Source organism: Fusarium pseudograminearum, chromosome 4, assembly GCF_000303195.2.
Source record: "Fusarium pseudograminearum CS3096 chromosome 4, whole genome shotgun sequence".
NCBI lineage: Eukaryota > Fungi > Ascomycota > Sordariomycetes > Hypocreales > Nectriaceae > Fusarium > Fusarium pseudograminearum.
The window spans coordinates 2,382,512-2,402,856 of record NC_031954.1 but is presented as its reverse complement, the minus strand read 5'-3'; the positions used below and the strand labels follow the sequence as shown (position 1 = coordinate 2,402,856).

The following is a 20,345-nucleotide window of genomic DNA, read 5'->3' as shown; positions in this document are numbered from 1 at the left end:
ATCTTTAAGATTAACCCCTACTCTAAATGCCAAGGCTTACTACCCTTTCAGCTCTGTCGATGTGTCACTCAAAAGTTCCTAATCGCTCACGGCCGTAGCTTTCCCACCCAAGACAACATTAAAAGAACCCAACATCAACGTGCTGCTGTCTCTATTCGGACATGCCTAGTTTGTTCAATTTATTGTGGATCGAGTGTTAAGCACAGATGCATGCTGTATTTCTCTCAGTAGTCCGTGCTGGTACCGTTAATGGCCGAGGGACGACTTGCTTTTTGTATCTCGTCCTGGCTGTGGTGACTTGTCGAAATAACTTTGAATTAGCGACATGTATCGTGACGTGATGGTGTTGGCTGTTGGTTGTTGTTGTTGTTACAGGCCATTCACCAAGTGCCTGTCTATACATACTGCAGTAAGACGGAACACCGGAAATTAAATCAACAGGCAAGTGATAGCTGAGTGAGCCAGGAGTCGCAGATTCAAGGTCATTGCATGTGATGACCAACACTGAAAGCTGTGCCTCAGGGCAGTGATGTACATGCGATGCAAAGCCCTTGCAGCAATTAGGCCTACCCTAGGATGCATAGATGGAACCTCAGTGTTGAAATCAACAATTTATCAATTGCGTCTCACGATGGTTCTAGTTTTGTATTGTTGATTCATCCTTAGTAGAGAAAGTAACTTCCTGCAAATAACAGGTATAAACCAATATACTGATGCCATAATGTAAGTCGTTGTTTGAGGCCTAGCACGGTCAAGTGACAGGTTCAGTATAGTTCGCTGACAGGGGCTTACTACTTTTGGCGCCGTAACGAACCATCCATTCCATCACCAACCAAACCACCTTTTATTTCCCAATGGGTGATTGCTTCTCAATAACAGAGCACATCACAAGCTTAAATCTTATTAGAAGAACTCTCCACATTTATCATCATGGAGGAAACACCAATGGGCGAGTCTATCAAGATATCGTTAGTCTTATATTCCCCTCATCGGCTTTCATTTGCTGACTCGAACCATCACTACAGCTGTGAGCGATGTCGCCGCCGCAAGGTGCATATATACGTCTCTGACTCCGGAATACCTCTCTAACAAACTATTAGATAAAATGTGATCGAAAACGGCCATGCTCACGCTGCATCAAGGCTGGCACAGAATGTATCCTCAGTGGTAGCGGAGAGAAGCAGCGGTATGACTCTATCTACACCTTGCTAAGAACCCTCACTAATTGCCCCATAAAGACCTATATCCAAAGGCTACGTTCAAGCTCTAGAGGGCCAAGTGGCATCTCTCGAGTTGCTTATCCGCAAGCTCGCCGTTGCCGACAGTGCAGAGAGGGACGACATGCTATCCGAGATCGCACTCTCACCACCAACTTCACTAGACATGCCACAAAAGGCAACAACTGATCATGCAAAATCCAACACCGACCCTAAAGTAGTTGCTGCACAGGTACGTTCTGGACAGTTGAGAAGACCTCGGTCAAGCCATGCGACACAATTCTTTGGGGGCACCAGTGCTTTTCACATCCACCTCTCCCAAGATGTCTCGCTATCACCAGATGACATGAGTCCTCCTCTTGAAGCCAATTCTACGTCTGCCATGACTATGGGGGGTATACCAGAGACAAGCGCAAGCAGCAGCCCGAGCGATGCAAACTTTGTATACGCACCGCACGACGAGACGTCGCAGACATGCATGGCCGCCTATTTTCAGTACCAATATCAATTCCACATGCTCATATACCGAGAATACTTCCTGAGAGACTACGATGTGGGCTCAGGGAAATATTACTCGGATGCCCTGCTCTTCGCCATCTGTTCTCTGGGCGCCATGCAGCTCGACGAATTTCGCTCAGTCTCCGACATCTTCGCTCACCAGGCCCAGCAACTCATCTATGCGGACCTCGATAGCCCGGAGCTTACTACTCTTCAAGCACTAGCCCTACTGGGATATCGAGAAATTGGTGTAGGCCATACTTCAAAGGGCTGGCTTTTTGCTGGCATGGCCTTTCGTCTCGCGCACGAGATGGGTCTTCATCTCGACCCAAACAACTGGGATGCCTCAAGCGAGGGGACTTCAAACCGCGATACGGAAATCCTGAGACGAGTCTACTGGGCCATTTTCATCGCTGATAAGCAATTGAGTCTCTACTTTGGAAGACCGCCAGCTCTACACCCTAGCGAGTCAGATGTGCGTAACACGATAAGACTACAGTATCCTCCAGACTGGGAAGGGTTGCTCGATACGTATATCTGTAAAGGGGCTTCTGCGACAGAGTTTGAGGATGGCGTTGCTCTTGTTGGTTCATTCATCTACCAGGCAGAGTTATGCAAGATCGCCCACCTAATGATCACCGATCTCTTTGAGAATCGTCGAGGTAACGTGGATGCGACTGTCGCTGCTACCAGGTCGCGACAGATACACGTGTCCCTCACAAAATGGCTTTCAAGTCTACCTGGGACACTTCACTGGAACCAATGGACTGTCGGCATAGTACAGCCATCTGTGCTCCGTATGCAGTAAGTCTCTTACTCAACAAGTCTTGTCCCCTATTGCTAAAAAGTCACAGCATGTTGTTTCATACAATCATGATTATCCTGCACCGGCCACCTTCTCACCTGTACGAAAAGCAGGGCATCGCCGAAAGTGAAGACGTAGAAATTTGCTACGAGTCGCTGCAAGCTATACTCCGTCTAATGCGGACATACTCGCGACATTATCGCTACCGCTCACTGCCACTCGACTTTGTACAGACCCTTTCCACCGCAGCAGGTACCATTATGATGAAGAGATTCTTCCAGAGTGCATCATGGGAAGACTCAGATATTGCGCGATCCCTCTCCACTGTGATTGACGCAATGGAGGAAGTCCAACATACCTGGCCATGTATGGGCGAGATCAAAGACTACGTTGTACGAGCACGTAACGCACAGGTCGTGATGCCTCCCGAGGATCCCCTCATTGGACCTGATCTCATGAACGGTCTGGAACTGGACCACAATGTCACGGCAGATCTCATGGCGCAATGGGGCGAGGAGCTGGGCACTCTTGTGACGGATGAGTTTTTGAGTATGCAGCTTCAGGGCTCCGAACAAGGTGTCATGGCGCCATTTGATTTCAACCAGCCATCTTTGGGCCCTCAATAGTCGGAGGTACTGATACAAGCAGATATAGATTTGAGCATGTAACTACGAAGCTCAGCATGCCTTTAGATAGAACCCCCCAACTGTTGCGCAGTCAGCAGTATGGGAAGGAAACATGTTATGTTGATGTTCTTTAGATCAACGGTCATGACAGGTGGGTAGGTCATGATATAGCCCGCACATCATGCAGTGTTGACAGAAATACCTGCATGGCCCTATAGAAGAGCCAATCTATACCACAATATATGTACGGTGACATGATTGGCGTATCGACGCTGGCCTCATTTTCTTCCCCCCCTTCCCATATGTCACTCTGCAGGATCGAGTTTTTCACCCTGCATGAGCAAGTTCTCATCCAACCCAGAATTTCAAGAAAACAATCATGCGAAATGACGTCTCTTGACTAACTCGTATCGTTTCTTCTTATCTGATAAACAGCACTGATTTTGAGATTCAAAGTCCATGTTTACATTTGTCCTAAAAAGGAAATCAGACAGATTCACATGGAGAAGAGATGGAGACGGAGAACGCGGGGAGCTTTACCGAAGACTTTAGACTAGCGCGTTAAGTTGAGCTTGAACCTGGGGCTGAACAGATGCCGGCCGAGGTCCAATCTTCAACACCAACAACCAACTTTCTTTATCATCGCCAAAATATCTTCCCGTAATTAATTTTCATTTTGAATCCGCTTGAATCTACCGATCGATACAAAGGATCACACCACATTCGATCATCCCATCCACAACAATCTGCGCATTGCGCATCCCCTCGCGCTCTTGTCTGCCGATCAATAAATCAAACATCATGTCCTCCTCCTCGACAACCACAACAACATCACCATACCCTTTCGCCACCGCCCCCGACATCATTCGCTCTCACCAAAAGGATGCATACTTTACCGGCCATCTCGCCCAGATCCTCAGCGACCTGCACCGTCGCCTCCGCGGCGCCCGCCTAACACACGCCCGCGCCCCCGAGATCCAGACCCTCGCGGCACTCGCCTACTTTGCCCTCACCACGATCCCCGGTAACCGCACGCTCGGCGAGGAGTACTGCGATCTTGTGCAGATTGATGCGCGCGACGGCCAACTGCCTGCCATTGACCGTCGCGCCGGCTACGTGGCCGCCAGCATTCTCCTCCCCTATATTGCTGCCCGGGTACTGCCCGGACTGCGCGCCCGAGTTCGCAAGCTTCTGCAGCGGCGATTGGAAACCCTGCGCAAAAGGGATGGCCAGTCAGCTACAGGGCGTGAGGCGCGCATATGGTCATACCTGGAACAACATCTGAGCTCTTTTACATCGGGCGCTCCCTTTCAAGCTGTTATTCTAGCACTTTTCTACTTTAGCGGCACATATTACCAATTGTCTAAGCGACTCCTTTCCCTGCGATATGTCTTTACACGCACCGTCCCCGATACGCCCGACCGCGCAGGGTATGAGCTACTTGGTGTGCTGCTAGTGGTCCAGCTCGCCGTTCAGAGTTATTCGCATATTCGCTCTACCATCACCGAATCAGCGGCTCGCGAACGCGCCGCCTTCGGATCGTCTGACGACATCTCTCTTAATCATGATGGTGCTTACAACCAAGACAACAACTTGCTGCTGTCCACAGGCGGACCAGGCTCCAAAACCAAAGTTGACATCTTTGCTGCGACGCACACACCAGCAGCGACCGTGCCGCGCCTCCAGTTGACTGGTGATAATACTATGGGCTACATAAAGGGTGGACAACAGAGAAAGTGTACCCTCTGCTTAGAAGAGATGAAAGATCCCTCAGCAACACAATGCGGTCACGTCTTTTGCTGGGAGTGCATAGGGGACTGGGTGAGAGAGAAGCCCGAGTGTCCATTGTGTCGTCGGGAAGCCATGGCTCAACATATTCTACCGTTGCGAGTGATGTAATTTACTTTAACTTGTATTCCATCTGTAAAATATACAGTACAGTTCAGATGAACAGATATTAATATGCTCAACTGCATCCAAGTAACAGATGCTTCAAATAAGAAAAAGAGATACCGAGGCTCAGCGCCACTGGGTATCATCAGAGCAGCTACGATGCTGCTATATAAAAAATGCTCCAAACCTCCCGTGGTATCCTTTCCAATCCGATCCAATTCCTCATACAAGCCACCAATTATCCGCCAGTCGGCTTCCCAAAACATAGTCTTGAAAGAATAAAAATCTCGACACCAAGAAAAAAGGGCCCATCCTTGCATCAAGCAAAGGATCGCCCACCCAATCACTCCTTTGTATACATACTTATACACAATTACCGATCGAATTCAGGGGCCCATCACTCGCAACCGCCAGGTACACACCTGCCGAGCTAGCTGAACCCCTTCAATTCCATCTGTCCCGTAAAAACTTGTACACAGAATGAAAGCTTGTCCCATAAAGGTATCGTGAAAAAAAAAAACGTTGCTTCAATGCATCAGCGAACTCATAACTCCTTAATCCCATGACCGGTCTCTGTCCGATTCTTTGGCACAATGTCCAGCTGTTGTTGGTTGGTTGGTTGATATTGTTTTGTTTTGGTTTTCTTTTTTTTTACTTTGTTTGGTTTTGCTCAGGCTCGGTTGGCGCTTACTCGACAGAGAACAGGACGATCTCGCCTTGGTCATTTTGTCGGAGTCGGAGTGACCTCCAAAGCTCCTTCTCTTCCTTGCCCTTGCCCAGCTCGCTGCCGTTGGCCTCACGCTCTCGGTGGAAGCGCTTGAGAACACGGTTCAAGCTGACACCCTTCTCGCTTTCAGGACCCTTGTCAACGAAGCTGAGGAAGACATCAGCACGGGGCTTGTAAAGCACCACTTGGCCTTCGTTGGGTTCGTTGCCGTCCTTGCTCTGGGGGCGATATTCAATAAGCTGTTGAGGCTTCTTCTCCTTCTTCTCCTTCTTGGAGGAGGAAGAGCTCTTCTTCGACTTTGATGATGATGATGACTTGGTCTTGGATTTGGTGGACTTGGACTTGGGCTTGCTGCCAGCAATCATGCCAAAGATGCTGTGACTGGCAGAGGCACTCTTGGAGTGCTTGGAGTGCTTGGAGTGCTTTGTCTTCTTGAGGGGGCTGGTAGGAGAGGCATCGGGCATGTCACCACCGGAGTAGTCAGGAGATGGAGGGTACACAGGACGCATCATACGGTTGATGCCACCAGTCAGTCCAGAGTGTAAAACAGGAGGGGCATCTGTCATAACTTGGTCGTTGGGGATGTCGACGTGGAGGTGCTTGCGCTTCTTGTCCTTCTTCTCAGTGCTGCTGCGGCTCTTGCGTCTCTCGGATTTCGGGGCTGGCGTGACAAATTCGGCGGTGGGCACGGGTCCGCTTCCATATTCGACAATAGGCTCGTCGTCGTCCATGAAGCTGTACTCGTCTTGCTTGTCCTTGGGCTCGTATCGAACCATAGAGGTTCCTGGCTCACCATCAGGCAAGTCCTGCTCTCCCAAGTTCATGTTGGAGGCATTGGGCGTCTGGCCAGTTCCAACGAGGAACTCAAAGACGTCCACATGGGGTTCGGGGGCAGCGGAAGGTGGAGTGGGAGCCTCAGGTGGAGGGCCGTTGGGAGACTCGTCGTCGCTGCTCTCTTCGTACTCGGCCCAGCCGAACTGGTCCTCGGGGGCATCCTCAACGTAGGCATAGTGGTTCATGGTCGCGGTGTGGTTGACGGGGGCTTGAACGGCTGCCATTGTTTGATCCTGGATGTAGTGTTGCTGGTTGTCGTGGTTATGAGAGTGTTTTTGTTTCTTGTTCTTCTTGTCTTTATAAAGGGCGCCCTGGTACTTTTGGTCCTCGGTCATGCAACTCTATATGATGTCAGATGATTACACAGAGTCAGGGGCTATGAGTCGAGGGAAGAAGCTATGGCCCTCGAGCCAGTCCTGGTAGTACATACGGTATGAGATCGGTACTGAACGCCGGGGAAATACACCATACAATCAATGCAGGTGAAGGTAGCGCCGCGACAACGATTGCGGTGAGGGTCGAGTTTCTTCTTGGTGAGAACGTCGCCGCAGTTCTATATGAAGGAAAGTTGGGTTAGTATAAGAAAGATGAAAGCTGTTGAAGTTGACTACGGCATGAAGGGTATAAGTGGGATGCAAGACAATGGAGACTCGTTCGATGCGGCGGGGTGGTGTACTGGGATATTTGAGGGATGCCAGGGGAGGCGAGAGCATGGCAGGACGGTTTATGGTGGGCCAGGAGATCGGCATGGGGAAGAAGGGGTGTCCCTTGAAGGAGGCAGTTCGTGACAAGAATGGTGTGGTAGGAGTGATGTCAGGCGTGTATGATGTTGTTTTGGGGGGGTGGGCATTCAGGTGGGCTTGTATTTGGGTTGAAGGGTGGGCATTGCATTGCAATGTAATGCAAAGCAATTGTGTTTGAGATATGGAAACGGAGGGGGGATAAGATATGAGGATGGCTTGAGCGGCGGGAGGATTTGGAAACCAGAACAGGCCAGCCAGCCAGCCAGCATAAACTATGCGAGCCGAGGGAATGGATAATCGAGGCTTGCGAGACCAGGGCACGCCAGACCATGGCATACCAACAATGGAGGAAGAGACAAAAAGCAAACGTACCTCACAGGAAAAGGAAACCATGGCTGCTGGGTTAAAACGACACTCGAGTGTCGAAGCGGACGATTATGTTAGTTAGGCGGGTTGAACGGAGAAGAAGAGAAGTAAACCTGCACAACGGTGCGGTTCAGAGAGGCCCTCGGTATTTAACGGGGGAACAGCTCAGATTCAACGTCTTGAAGAGACTGCAGAACTGCTGGCTGCTGGGCTTCCAGTAAAGGCTGGGAGTGGAGGGGTGCAAGGGTCTTGGGACGAAATGATTCGGCCTTGGGACGTTTTGAAGCAAAAATAAAACCGGGGGCAGTGCTTGATCTCAAAGCTCTGTGTGGACTGGGCAAGGTTGCTGATATGACAGGCGCAAAAGACTAGCTTGTCAAGGTTGCGTTGGGTTGTTGTTTGGGCACGACTTGGGCAGCATAAGCTTGACAAGTGATTCAGAGATGAAAATGAGGCACTCCAAGGAAAAATAGTCAATTTTCCCCCACGGATAGAGACAGGAATGCGTCTCGTTGGCCGAGTGAAGGTTGAAAAAAAAAGGCGGAAACAAAGTTGGCTGAGTTGACAACAGTACGAAATTTGATGGAGGGGCGGGACAAAGATAGAGCCAGGCCAGGTGAGTGTGGTCCCGCCTGGTCCAGCAAGAGACGATAGTAGAGTCAGGTGGAGGGGTCCTGGAGACGAGACCGGGGTCTGTTGAGACGGAGTCTGAGAGTCTGAGTCCGTTCGTTCCCAAGAGCACGGTTTTAGTTAACAATCCTGCGACGGGCTCTCGTAGGTGATGATTGATGGAGGCGCGGGTAGTGGACGGGAAGGTGTGGCGTGTGATCGATAGAAAGAAGGATGTTAAATTAGTATGGCTGCAAGACTGAGATGGAGGGATGGATGAGCGAAAGTCTGTCTGAAAGGACGATCAACTATTTGCGCGGCGCTGATGAAGAAAAAAACGAGAATTGCGACAGAACGCTTGTTGGTTGAGAGTGGTTCTCCAAAGTGGATGTTGTGAAAGAATAAAAAAAAACGAGAAAAAAGAGGGCGGTTGACTTGATCAAGTGGATGCTACAGAAGACACTACAGCACCACGCCGCTGTAACAAATGCCCTACCTGCAGCAATGACTGCAAGTGATAGGAACAGGAATAGCGACCGACAGCAATAAACAGGAGACTCTGTTAGTGGTGACGATGATACAACATGATAGGGAGAATCTAGATTAAGACGGGAGAAGAGTTCAAACCATCTCACGCCATTTACTACAAACTGCCCAGTAATAGTTTGCGGTTCATTACCATCAACACCTAAACAACCATGATCAAACAACAAGAAACAAAACCTCAAAAATAGAGCCAACTTTATCCCGGGCTAACCAAAAAGCCTCGAGCATCCTTTGGTTGGACAGCTGAGGTTTGTCTCAGCCTATCATTATCTGCGTGTGTGTGTGTGTGCGAGGCCGCTGCTACAGCGACGCCTGTCAACAACATGATTATCACACTGGTCTGGTTCATAATTAACGGAATCCTGATATATGTGCTAATGACGGCGTTGTTGGTTATCATCATGATGCACCCTTTAGAAACTCTGAAGCCGCTCGCCCTGGACCCATCCCCCCCATGCTATCATCTCAACGCTAGTCCAACCCGGCATTCCTCTTCCAAACCTGCTCTAAAATACCCTCTCTATTGGTCGAGATACCAAGGACACTTTATCAATGTGAAGCCCAATGCCGCCCAGTCGGGCATGGTGACCTTGATTGGCGACTCTCCGCGCTTGTCAATCACTTGTCAGAGAACTCCCCCCGCAAGGGTGTTAGGAGTACATAAACACGAGTTTCGAAAGGGCACAGCGTCTCGTCCTCCCCCTTCGTCCAGGGCTCGTGGGCGCGCTTAATGTTTTTTTTGGGGGGTGGGAAGGACGAAAGAGAGAGAGGAGGGAGGCTTGACGCTTGTTCAATAATTCAATGATCAGCAATACGCCATGGCATTGCATATCTCGTTGTTCAATAGCGCATCTGTACCTGAGCTTGTGGTAGGATGGCTTTTGCTAACATGCTTTCTTGGCGTGCCATGTCAAACGCCCTGATTTGTCTGCAACACAGCCCAAGAAACGCAATGTACAATTGTACTGCATAATGAGGCAGAGAAGGGGCCTCAATGGCGCCTAAAAGGATCTCCGAACTGAAGGGGACTGGCTAACAAGGGTCCTTTCAAGCAGAAACCCACTCAGAATGGCTTCTACGTAAGCTTCTCTGCAGGCTGTTAAAGGGAATAAGGAAGACATGTTCCGTGCTTGACAGGATGCGTGCGTTGTTCAAATAGATCCAGGTCGTGCTTTGACTGTGCGTTCGGCTTTATGAATCCTTCTGTACCTACCTACCTAATATGGTGGTCGAGTAACCGCCAGTCTATGCCCTCTTGCTGCATTAGAGCAACCCAATAATAGTGCCTATGTCTGGTGTCTGCTTCATCAGCCCCGAACGAGAATACAAATTCCATGTTGGTGTTTGTGATGATACTAAAAACAGAGTTCAGTTCGGTAACATGCCATGGCCCCTTGCATAAGACTATCCTCCTAGCTGGTATGTAGGTGTGTACATATGCATTTACAATTCGCCTACGCACCTGTAAACCATCTCGTGGGTTTAACGAGATCATTATGCTGCTGCTCGTCATTTAGCTATGATAGCTACCCCCACTGAGCTACTGTGTACGTATGTAGATAAACTGTCAAGCATCGTATCCGCACAGCAGCGGAGTCGTCTTTGTTTGCATCAGAAAGGATTGACCGACTGTTGTCTGTCCCGCCAGTTCGAACTTCTCTCGCCTGTCCGCCTCATAATTGTACCTGACTCTCTAGGTGGGCTGGAAGGTGTCTCGTGGTCTGCTTAGCCTGTGGAGCTATTCCCTGATAAATCTAGCTGCTTACTATTCCCACAAAGAGGCTAAACCGTGGCGCGGTGGGCGTAGATTGCCAAGACGAGGCGTGTCTCAGGGGATGAGATGGCCCTGGATCAGCACTGGCATACATGGGAAGGGACATGCTGCAGTTCGAGTACAACCACCAAATACATATGAAAGCTGAGGAATGGAGAGGGCCAGCTTTCGACGGGAAGACCATAAAGGACCGAGACGAGGAAACCTTGGTTTCCGTAAACTTCCCTTTCCGCATTCTTCGGTCTATCGTGAAGCCGAGAGACGCTCAGTCCAATTTCTGTGCTCACTCACAGCTTCTTGTCAGACACGGATGAGACGGAAAGCAAACAGCCTACTACTATGTAACAACCCCCTTCCCCCCCACGCAAGAATAAGAAAAACGAGAGATGATTGTTGCAATATCGTTTCATCGACAACACCCTTCTGTCGCCATTTGATAATTTACCAGGTCTAGGTGAGGAAGGTTTCCCGAAGGACCGGGCCTGGCTGGACTTCCTGGTTGGTCTCATGCAGGTCAACAGATGTGATTGATCCGTTAGCCAGGAACCAAAAACAGTCGTCACATTTTTTTGACAGTTCGCCAATAGGCTGTCATTTGTCAAGTTGTTCCCCAGAGTTTTACATTTCTTTGATGAACCATTAAGAACTTTTGTCATTGACCTGATCTGAGCCGCGGAGGGTGTTGGTGATGCATAGGATAGATTACATACGGGCCGTAATATGCTGAGATCCTCCCAGATCAACAAACTGTGCTCAACGACATTTGTCAATTGGACCGATCACGACACTGATGGCCCGTGTCGTGGAGAAGCTCTAAGCTCTTTCGTTTCTTCGTAGGTACTTCCCAACTTGGACAAGTCGTTGCGTTGAGGATGTCGTTTCATTTCCACCTACATCATCACCGTCAAACAGCCACAGGTGTATTATCCGCATTGCAAAAGAAATCATTGATCCAACGGTTCAGTGGCTGGTCAATTATCTGTTATGCGCTCTTCTTATTAGTTGGTCGTTATCACATATAATATAATACTCCAGCTGTTCGCTGTCTCTGCTGATCATCCGTGTGTTTCGTCGCGTGTATCAGCTTCATTGGTAGGATAAGCCAACCGGCACTCGAGTACCTGAAGCAGCCTGCTTCAACAGGTACAGACTCCACCAAGATAGCCTGAACTGCTACCTTTATTGCACGTATGAGAAGAGTATCCTCTTCATTTTACCTCTTATCCACCTCATCAAGCTGAGATCGCTCCGTGCCCCACCAATAGTGATCCGTCCATTCGCCCATGTCCTGTCTTGACCTGACCTGAGGTTATCGATATAGGATTGATCTTTGAAGTATCCGTAGCAGACATGGATCATGACTGGCAGCAACACTGTTCAACGGTAATTGTTGAGGTGCTAACCACCTATTGCAACTATTATTATCCAGGCCTGGGGGATTGATTGATTGATAGTTCAGTCATGATCTACTGACTCTTCTGAGTTGACATTATATTGGTCTTTCTTTCTTTCTTTACCTTCTCTGATATGACATACCTTTGAACTTTTACTCCTACCATTGCCAGATACCGCTCCTCAGAGGCAAATCGCATCGCAGCGCATCCCTGCTGCCAAACTGGAATCGATATCCCTTTTTGAATACTTGCGCATCGTTTCATCGTGCTTCGACATTAACCTTTTCCATCATAATTCATACATTCTACCCTACTTGCGCAAACAGATCTGCATCTTCTTATCTCGTCAACCTTCACTCGATATCCTCATCAAAGAAACCCCCATGTCGCCTTCGTGTCCGTAAGTGGGATCGCTGCCGGACGAAATCACCAGGGGCATCTCCAGTTCAGTTGAGGTTCAATTCAATTTGAACTCTTTCGGAGAACACGGAATAGGCACCTGCTACAGGACAGCGCAGCGAAGGCCTAATTCGGTTATCAATCCTTATTGCTGTCGGTTCTTTACTGCCTTCTTTCTTTCCTTCTTTCCTTCTTTTCTCCTCTGCACAGCAACAATAACAACACGAAATACATCTCGACGATATTATTGCCAACGATATTTCTCTTTCCCTCAACCCGAAATCGACCGTTCGAGGCTTTGCTCTATTCCACTTGGATCAGTCACCGTATTTTCGGAAACGCTGTCGACCGCTACAACATACAGCGCAAAGGCCATACCCCTTGCTCCGCCCTTCAGTCTCCAGTCCCCGCTCGCTGTAAATCACTGTCGGGGCCCCATCTCTCGCATCCCGTAAAGTTCAGTTCAGTCCAGTTCAGGTTCAGTAGTCAGGTTCAAGGTAGACTTTTTTGACTGCCTAAAACACTAACCTACGTGTACCTGCATCTGTGATCGAACGAAAGACCGAATCCGAATCCATCACATATCAGTTGCTGTAATGCCCAGCAAACCGGCAAAAGCAACCATGTCGAGCTCCAACTCTCCCGCCTCGCAATCCTCCAACAATTACGTCGAGCAGACCGTCTCGGTCTTGAGCTCGGTTGCCAGCTACATGCGTCTGCCCGCGTTGGCTTCAACGGTACGTACTCCCAAACTGCTCGTGCTGCAAAGCCAAAATCAAAGGCCAAGACCACAGTCCAGTCCAGACACTGACATCAATGCGCTTCTTCACAGGGTATCGCTGCCGTCCTCACCTCGTTATTATACTTTAAGCAAAAGTCCGTATACCACTACTCCCGTCTCCGTCTCCATCTCCATCTCCGTTCTCCCTGCCTCCTTTCCATTACTGCTCGACCCGCATCATCATCTTGCCGAGACCCGCGCTAACCACCTGCATTAGGGCTCTCATTTACCCGAGCAATATTCCTGCAAATTCTCGCTCAGACGTCCCCAAACCCTCCGACTTTGGCATCTCAAATTTCGAGGAACTCTACATACCGACCGACGATGGCGAGAAGCTCTCAGCTTTCTACATCCGTGGCCCTCGCGGCCACAAGAACTCAAACATCACCATTCTGATGTTCCATGGCAATGCTGGCAACATTGGCCATCGGTTACCCATCGCTCGCATGATCATAAACTACATTGGCTGCAATGTCTTTATGCTCGAGTATAGAGGGTACGGTTCTTCGACTGGTCAGCCTGACGAGTCGGGTCTAAATATTGACGCTCAGACTGGTCTTAACTACCTGCGGCAGCGGGCCGAGACACGCGATCACAAGCTCATGGTTTACGGGCAGAGTCTGGGTGGCGCCGTTGCCATCAAGCTTGTTTCCAAGAACCAGGAAGCGGGCGATATCGCTGGTCTGATCCTCGAGAATACCTTTCTCTCCATCCGGAAGCTCATCCCTTCCGTCGTGCCTCCCGCTAAATACCTTACCCTGCTATGCCACCAAGTCTGGCCCAGTGAGTCGGTTCTACCCAACATCACAAAGGTGCCTACGCTCTTCATCAGTGGCTTGCAGGATGAGATTGTCCCGTAAGTTGTTACCTTTCACCTTTCACTATTCCTACCCTCCATCATATGATGATTGAATTTGTCACCCACAAAATTTGAAGTACCCTTGTGGTCTTGTACCCCCTGTTGGTCTTGATATCAAAGCAAATATTCTCTGATGATCTACCATACACCCTTCTTTTTGCCTCTGCGATCAGCGCAGTGCGGTACGGAAACAAGAAGCTAATGCTTTACAGGCCAAAACACATGAAACAGTTATACGAGATTTCTGTAGCGCCCACCAAGCGGTGGAAGCCCCTCCCTGCTGGCGACCATAATTCTAGTGTCCTCGAAGAAGGCTACTTTGAGGCCATGTCAGACTTCATTGCCGAAGTGACGGATAACCAAGAGAAAGAAAAGACACGTTCGTAGAGACTCGGTAACACCACTCACTCCCTGATATTCCATTCCAAATACGCATGGTCGGCCTAAGTGAAAAGAAAGAAAAGGAGGAAGGCATACAGCATCCAGCATAGCACTCATGATTGAACGATACCTGCTTTTTCTGTATTAACACACACCTTTTTTGCATCTACACACTTTCTTCTTCAAAAGTAATATAATACGTACACGCTCGTCGTTTAGCGATCATTATATTTCTTGAGCCCAGCCCCTCACTCGAAATGGAACGAAAACTTGAAAATTATGAGACATTCGTTGATAAACCAAAATTAGCTTTTGTCTACCCGTGTGTGAGTGTGTGGTGTTGGTGGAGATACCGTCTCATGTGATACCTCCGTCAACCAGCAAAAGTACGCTCGCGTGACGCGAAGAAAAAAAATATTATAGTTGGTGTTACATTTATGTCTTACATGCAAGTTTAATTGAGATGGCCTCATTTCCACCACGTTCAACGCTTTATCCGGTCTGTCATTGGACGGCTTGTACTATAATATGCAAGACATTGGAGGGTCTCAACACCCACGTTTTCGACTGACGGGACGACCCTTACTTAGACTGGTTAATTCATGTTTGTAATGCTTAGTTTTTAGAGTCATCATGGTTCTTTGTCAATTAAAGCGAGATATCCATACTATATAGTAGACTAGCTATGTTGTTGTGAGACTCAACATCATCATGTCGCAGTCAGGGGGTCAGGTCATCCCCTTCTAGCATTCAACGTCTCCATCAAGAGCAGCCCACACCTTTCCTGCTTCCACCTGTAGCTTCTTCTTCTTGAGTCCAAGTAGTTTGCGCCCAGGCTTAGCCTCTTCTGTCGCGGATGATGATCCTGGCTTAGACGCCGCGCGTCCGGCCACAGCACTCCATCCTCCGGCACCAGCTCGGCGTGGCACTTCGCGACGGGTGATGGCGCCGTTGACGTCTGAATGACAGAGCAGCACGTTCTCGGCGAGCTTCTCGCGGCGAATCGTTTGCTCGATGCGGGGCTTGAGGACTTCGAGGCTCTTCTCTATAGGAGCAGGTGTGAGAAACGCCGAGTATGAGACCGTAGCCTTGATAAGGACTTCGTCGTTGAGAAAGTCAACCTTGAATGAGAACCCTTGTAGTGATGAGAGGTCCGCAGCAAGAGCAGTATTGACATCATCGTTTGTCAACCCAAACCGGGGCTCGGTGAGTACCAGTGCGTTGAAAGGCTCTGTCTCCAATACTGGTGGACTGGGTGGTCGAATTGCCGCTGCAGCCGCAGCTTCAGCAGCTTGTGTGGCTCTAATCTTTACACATTGTGAGAGTGTCTTTGGGGGCGCTGAGACGAACTTGTCCGTCTTCCAAACAAGTACAGATCGATGAATGTCGTGATCCTCACTCTTGCTCTCAAAGCCAAAGTCCTCAGCAAGAAGATGAAGGAACTGGCGTGAGACGTTTTTCATAGGCTCGTATCTCAGGCGGACCTCATCTTTGTTGGCTGCAAAGACTCGGTACTGGCTCTCTTGCTCGTCACCCCATTTGGAGAACTGCTTGTACAGCTTGAGAGTGTCGTCTGAGAACGGAACGTGGTCGTTGGTATGCGTAGCCGGGTCAATGTTAAGAGCCGCAGCAAGGCGGCGGTTACGGTCAAGGCGTTCGCATTCCTCGTCACATCGGACTTCCGGACGATTGGGAGTTGGGTTGCTCGTGCTAGTCAGGCACTTGAACTCCTTCTTATGGTTACCGCAAGGGCATTTGACTGTCATTTTCACCTGACAGGCTGTGGATTCGTTACAGGCTAAACAAGAGTTAGTCGATCCGTTTGACACTCGGTGAGTATTGACTTACCAGTCTGACCATGGCAGACACTCTGGCATGAGTGACCGCAGAGAGGCTTTGCCTTTCCGCAGAGCTGTTCGCAGCCAGCCAGCGCATCTCCACACTCTCCAGAACGGTGGCATAGTTTCTTGCAGGTGTGAAGGCCACAAGACAACTTCTGCCCACACACCTTGCTGCAGTGCACTTGCTGAAGGTGACATGGCTTGTTGTGGAATGTTGTCTTGCCGCAAATACACAGACGTGTCGTCAGGTACGTACAGGGAGGGCATTTCACATCGTCAGGATGACACTGATGGACGACAGGAGGATGACCGCAGCTGGTCTGGCGTTGGCACTGACTTGTACAAGACGGTTGACGAGTACCACAAGGTTGTGGCGGGTGAAGAACCGTTTTGCCACAATTGCAGCTAATTTCCTCCCATATGGCCTCGGGACAGCTCGCACAAGCTCCACGATGGCAAAGCTGTTCGCAATAATGAGAACCGCACTTGAGCGCTCTGCCACACGTGTTTACACAGATATGTTCGGCTTCGACTGGGAGCGAGTCGGGACCAATACGCTGCTTCTTCTGCTGAGCAATCCGCTGGACAGCCTTCTTCTCGCCCGGGCAACAATGCTCGCCACAGCGGTGTCTTCCACAGTTTCTGTTTGCCTGGCAGATCTTGAAGCACAAAGGGTGTTGAACTTCTGCGCCGTGACACATCGTCTCAGATGTGACTCGACCACAGCGGCAATCAACTTCCATGACGCCGGTGCAAGGGTCACAATCCCCAGTGTGACAAAGTGACTGACAGAGATGATCGCAATCTAATTTCTTCTCGCACTTCCTCTCACAATGAGGAATAAGGTCGCTACAGGACTGGCGAGAGTCATCCATGAGCTCTTTGAGCGGGGTCTTTCCGCAGGGACATTGGGTGACAACGTCTGGAGAAAAAGGACAATGAGCCGGCAGCTCATCTTGTGGGTGGCAAGGCAGCTGGCAACGATGGACATTGCAATCATACATTCTTCCACAAGCATTCTCGCAGCTGAAGGAACCCTCAAACCAAGAGTCGCTGGCATCATTATATGAATCACACAGCTCATCCTGCTTGGAGCATTGCATCTCCTTCTCAACTCGTCCACAGTAGCATTTCGCCTCCACTGTTACTTCGCAAGTACCACACACGCCTGGATGGCATATCTGAGTACATTCGTGCTGGGAGCACGAAAGCAAATCACCACATGGCTCTCGACAGCTCCATCCGTTGTAGTAATCGGTGTCTCTGCAGTTCTTTCGCTGAGAGTGCTTTCCACAATAGCACGGCTCCGGTGGGCTGAGAACGGTACAAGGTGGGCAGGGCCCAGGGTGGCACTGGAGAGTGCATGGGTGAGAGCAGGTCGATCTCGGCTTGGAACAAGTCTGTCCACAAGAATGAGGAGGCAGAATACTGTTCGGACTGGGTTGCGTTTCTTTGCCACACCAGCATGAACTATCGCCTGGCTGGTCGGTCAAAGTTGAATTGCATCCAGGACAACGCCATGACTTGTCGCCACTCTCTTCATTAACCTTCATAGAAGTATCCCACCATTGGTGAGCACATTCAAGATGGACAACGGTCCAACAGGTGGTACAAGACCAAACTTCGGTCTTCCGGGTCACCTCCTCGGTACAAATTCGACATTCGTAGTTCCAATTGGCGATGTCTTCTTGAATTCGTTGCCAAAGTTCGGAGGCAGTGGACTTGGGAACCTCTTGACGAGGTCTGTCTTGCTTCCGATTCTTTGTGCGGTTTCCTCTCGAACGAGGCTGTGCTGCAGATTGAGATTCACCTGCACCTGAGGATTGTTGTCCGTTGCTATTACAGTTAGTCCCCGGCCTATCTTCTTTCTTGGTTTAAGTAGACTACTTACCCTCTTTGAGGCGCTGGCTGTCCAGGGACAAATTCTGGGGCATTAGCACGCAAGGATGCGTCCTGGTCAGCTGCGTCTGATGATTGCTCGTTGGTGGTTAATCGGCCACCAAATTGTCGTCGAGGCCCCATTGTGAAAACACCTCTACTTTGCTCGACTGAGCCTCGGGCAGCACCTCGGGCAGCACCTCTGTTTCCTCTTCGGTTCCGTCTGTTTCTGGGATTTCCTGAGCTTTCAGGTGCGGCAGAAGCTGCTGGCTCTGTAGGAGCGGTGGCGGGTGCTGTGGTAGATTCTGTCTGGGAGGTGTTTCCACGACCTCCAGGTCCTTGTGCTGGACCATCTTGTCGCTGACCGCGACTACGTCCTCCTCTTCCCCTACGGCGTCCTCCACGTGAACCTCCCCGGGATCCTGAAGCTGATCCTTGACCCTCATTCTGAGGTCGGTTTTGGGTCTCAGATTGTGCCTGGTTAGTGGCACAGTTGGGCTCCTGTTCAGCCATGATGGCGCAAGATGATACAGTTAGGTGAGACCCTTCTGATGATGAAATGATTGCGCTGTGTAAAATATAGCGTCTTTAAACTGGCAAATAAAGATTATGGGGAACGGGCGTCTGGCGAAACTCTGCTGGGAAAGCAATATGGCGCTTGGTTAAACGAGAGCCGATGGAAACAGTCCTGCTGCAGACGTAACCGTACGATTTAGGATAATGAGGAAGTAGAGCTCTCAAAGGAAAGGGAGAAAGGAATCTGATCATATATGAGGAGCGTTTGGCAACAAATTCTCGAGAGGCGTTGAATTGGTGGAGCCCTGTCGCTTTCCGTGTGGCGCCCTGAGACGAATAGTCATTCTAGCAGTCACAATGAGTCACCAACCCTCTTTTGGATATTGCAATTTTGCATCTCTAACCTCAGTGGCCAGAAAACTTATCTATTTTCAAAACGCATTACTTAGCGAAAGTTAAAGAGTCATTGGCAATAATTCGATAACAATTTCGATTTCTGCCTAGAATTTCCAGCTACTCCTTTTGCTTCTGTATCGCGATTGTGGCTGGGAGATGTGAACAGCCACACAGCATGCAGGTAAGCGAGGACAACGAACAGAGAAAGTGTATAGGATAACGACATCACCTGTGAAGACTACCTAGGTATCTTTCCACCATAGGAAACATGTCATTCTACAACATCTTACCTCAATATGAAATCGTCGCATATGTTTCGCTTCTTATTCAACCTCTCATGTATGGTTAGGTCTAGGGTAGTTCCAGTAGTGATGGTTAGTTGCTGGTGAGTACTCGTACTTGACAACTTTACATACTACCTAGGTATAAGGTATTATTTAAGAGTAATGTCGATATTATTCGTGATGGACTACTTAGGTATCTTGACATACAATTCAGTCTGTGCTTCATCCAACAAGAACCAAGTCATCCTGAATGCCAAAAGGGTCCAAACAGTGACTAACAGTTGAACCGAATAGGGTATCAATGAAAGTTGAGCTCTGAATGCTAAAACATAAAAACAAGTTCTAAGAATCGAACCTAAACCTACAGCTTATTTGCTATTCGTTCTCATATTCTCAGTAGCCAAGCTTTCTGATGCTCGAGGAGAGAGTGCAGAGTTCGTTGTATTGTAGCTCTAAGCCGCCAACCAATCAGATGTAACAGAAGTAAGCAAAGGAAGTCATCGCCCTTCAACACCGTGAAAGACAACCAAACATTACTCTAGCGGTATATGTCAAGACACCTAAAAAGAAAAAGGACCCATAGATTCATGGAACCTTTCCAACCGGCAACTGTTTTCTTGACAAACGTTTACATGGTGGGCGGCTCACCTCGGGTTTAACAGTTCAGTGAGCCTCTCCACGGCCGAGACCTAAGCGGGAGCGGCTCTTGTTAGTTGTTAGTCTACCCGCACATGCGGCTACAGAACAAGACCGAGGGATGAATGGAACAAATGCCATGGATCTCGGCACAAGGGGTGATACAAGGCTGATCACGTTACGTTCCATGGTTCAAGAGATCCCGACCCATCCTTTCCTTCGGGAGTGACCGGGATATCTTACCGGTTATGGTACCGTCCACCCCGGGCCTGTCTTCACGATGGTTGCACCCTAGAACTAGCTAAAAGAAACCAAAGACCCTGGATAGCATAGAGTGTTTCA

The 20,345-nt window shown here is 49.4% G+C and overlaps 5 protein-coding genes across 5 annotated transcripts, besides 3 other annotated features; 3 read left to right on the top strand and 2 right to left on the bottom strand.

Annotated features, from left to right (window-relative positions):
• Positions 1-930: 930 nt before the first annotated feature.
• On the top strand, positions 931-3,146 carry FPSE_02703 (uncharacterized protein; the record flags this gene model as incomplete). Its single annotated transcript, XM_009255822.1, has 5 exons — positions 931-968; positions 1,026-1,050; positions 1,101-1,186; positions 1,239-2,519; positions 2,570-3,146. 5 exons carry the CDS (start codon positions 931-933, stop codon positions 3,144-3,146), a joined length of 2,007 nt encoding a protein of 668 aa, XP_009254097.1.
• Positions 3,147-3,947: 801 nt separating this feature from the next.
• On the top strand, positions 3,948-5,045 carry FPSE_02704 (uncharacterized protein; the record flags this gene model as incomplete). The annotated part of the gene is made up of 1 exon (XM_009255823.1): positions 3,948-5,045. One exon carries the CDS (start codon positions 3,948-3,950, stop codon positions 5,043-5,045), a length of 1,098 nt encoding a protein of 365 aa, XP_009254098.1.
• Positions 5,046-5,664: 619 nt separating this feature from the next.
• Positions 5,665-5,708: a microsatellite.
• An 18-nt stretch (positions 5,709-5,726) lies between these two features.
• Positions 5,727-7,736, bottom strand: FPSE_02705 (uncharacterized protein; the record flags this gene model as incomplete). The annotated part of the gene is made up of 3 exons (XM_009255824.1): positions 5,727-6,941; positions 7,031-7,153; positions 7,716-7,736. The coding sequence occupies 3 exons, from the start codon at positions 7,734-7,736 to the stop codon at positions 5,727-5,729; spliced, it is 1,359 nt and encodes a 452-aa protein (XP_009254099.1).
• Positions 7,737-12,601: 4,865 nt separating this feature from the next.
• Positions 12,602-12,627: a microsatellite.
• Positions 12,628-12,886: 259 nt separating this feature from the next.
• Positions 12,887-12,915: a microsatellite.
• A 139-nt stretch (positions 12,916-13,054) lies between these two features.
• Positions 13,055-14,458, top strand: FPSE_02706 (uncharacterized protein; the record flags this gene model as incomplete). The annotated part of the gene is made up of 4 exons (XM_009255825.1): positions 13,055-13,168; positions 13,264-13,307; positions 13,430-14,068; positions 14,284-14,458. 4 exons carry the CDS (start codon positions 13,055-13,057, stop codon positions 14,456-14,458), a joined length of 972 nt encoding a protein of 323 aa, XP_009254100.1.
• Positions 14,459-15,195: 737 nt separating this feature from the next.
• Positions 15,196-18,684, bottom strand: FPSE_02707 (uncharacterized protein; the record flags this gene model as incomplete). The annotated part of the gene is made up of 4 exons (XM_009255826.1): positions 15,196-16,250; positions 16,301-16,364; positions 17,934-18,129; positions 18,185-18,684. 4 exons carry the CDS (start codon positions 18,682-18,684, stop codon positions 15,196-15,198), a joined length of 1,815 nt encoding a protein of 604 aa, XP_009254101.1.
• Between the last annotated feature and the right edge of the window lie 1,661 nt (positions 18,685-20,345).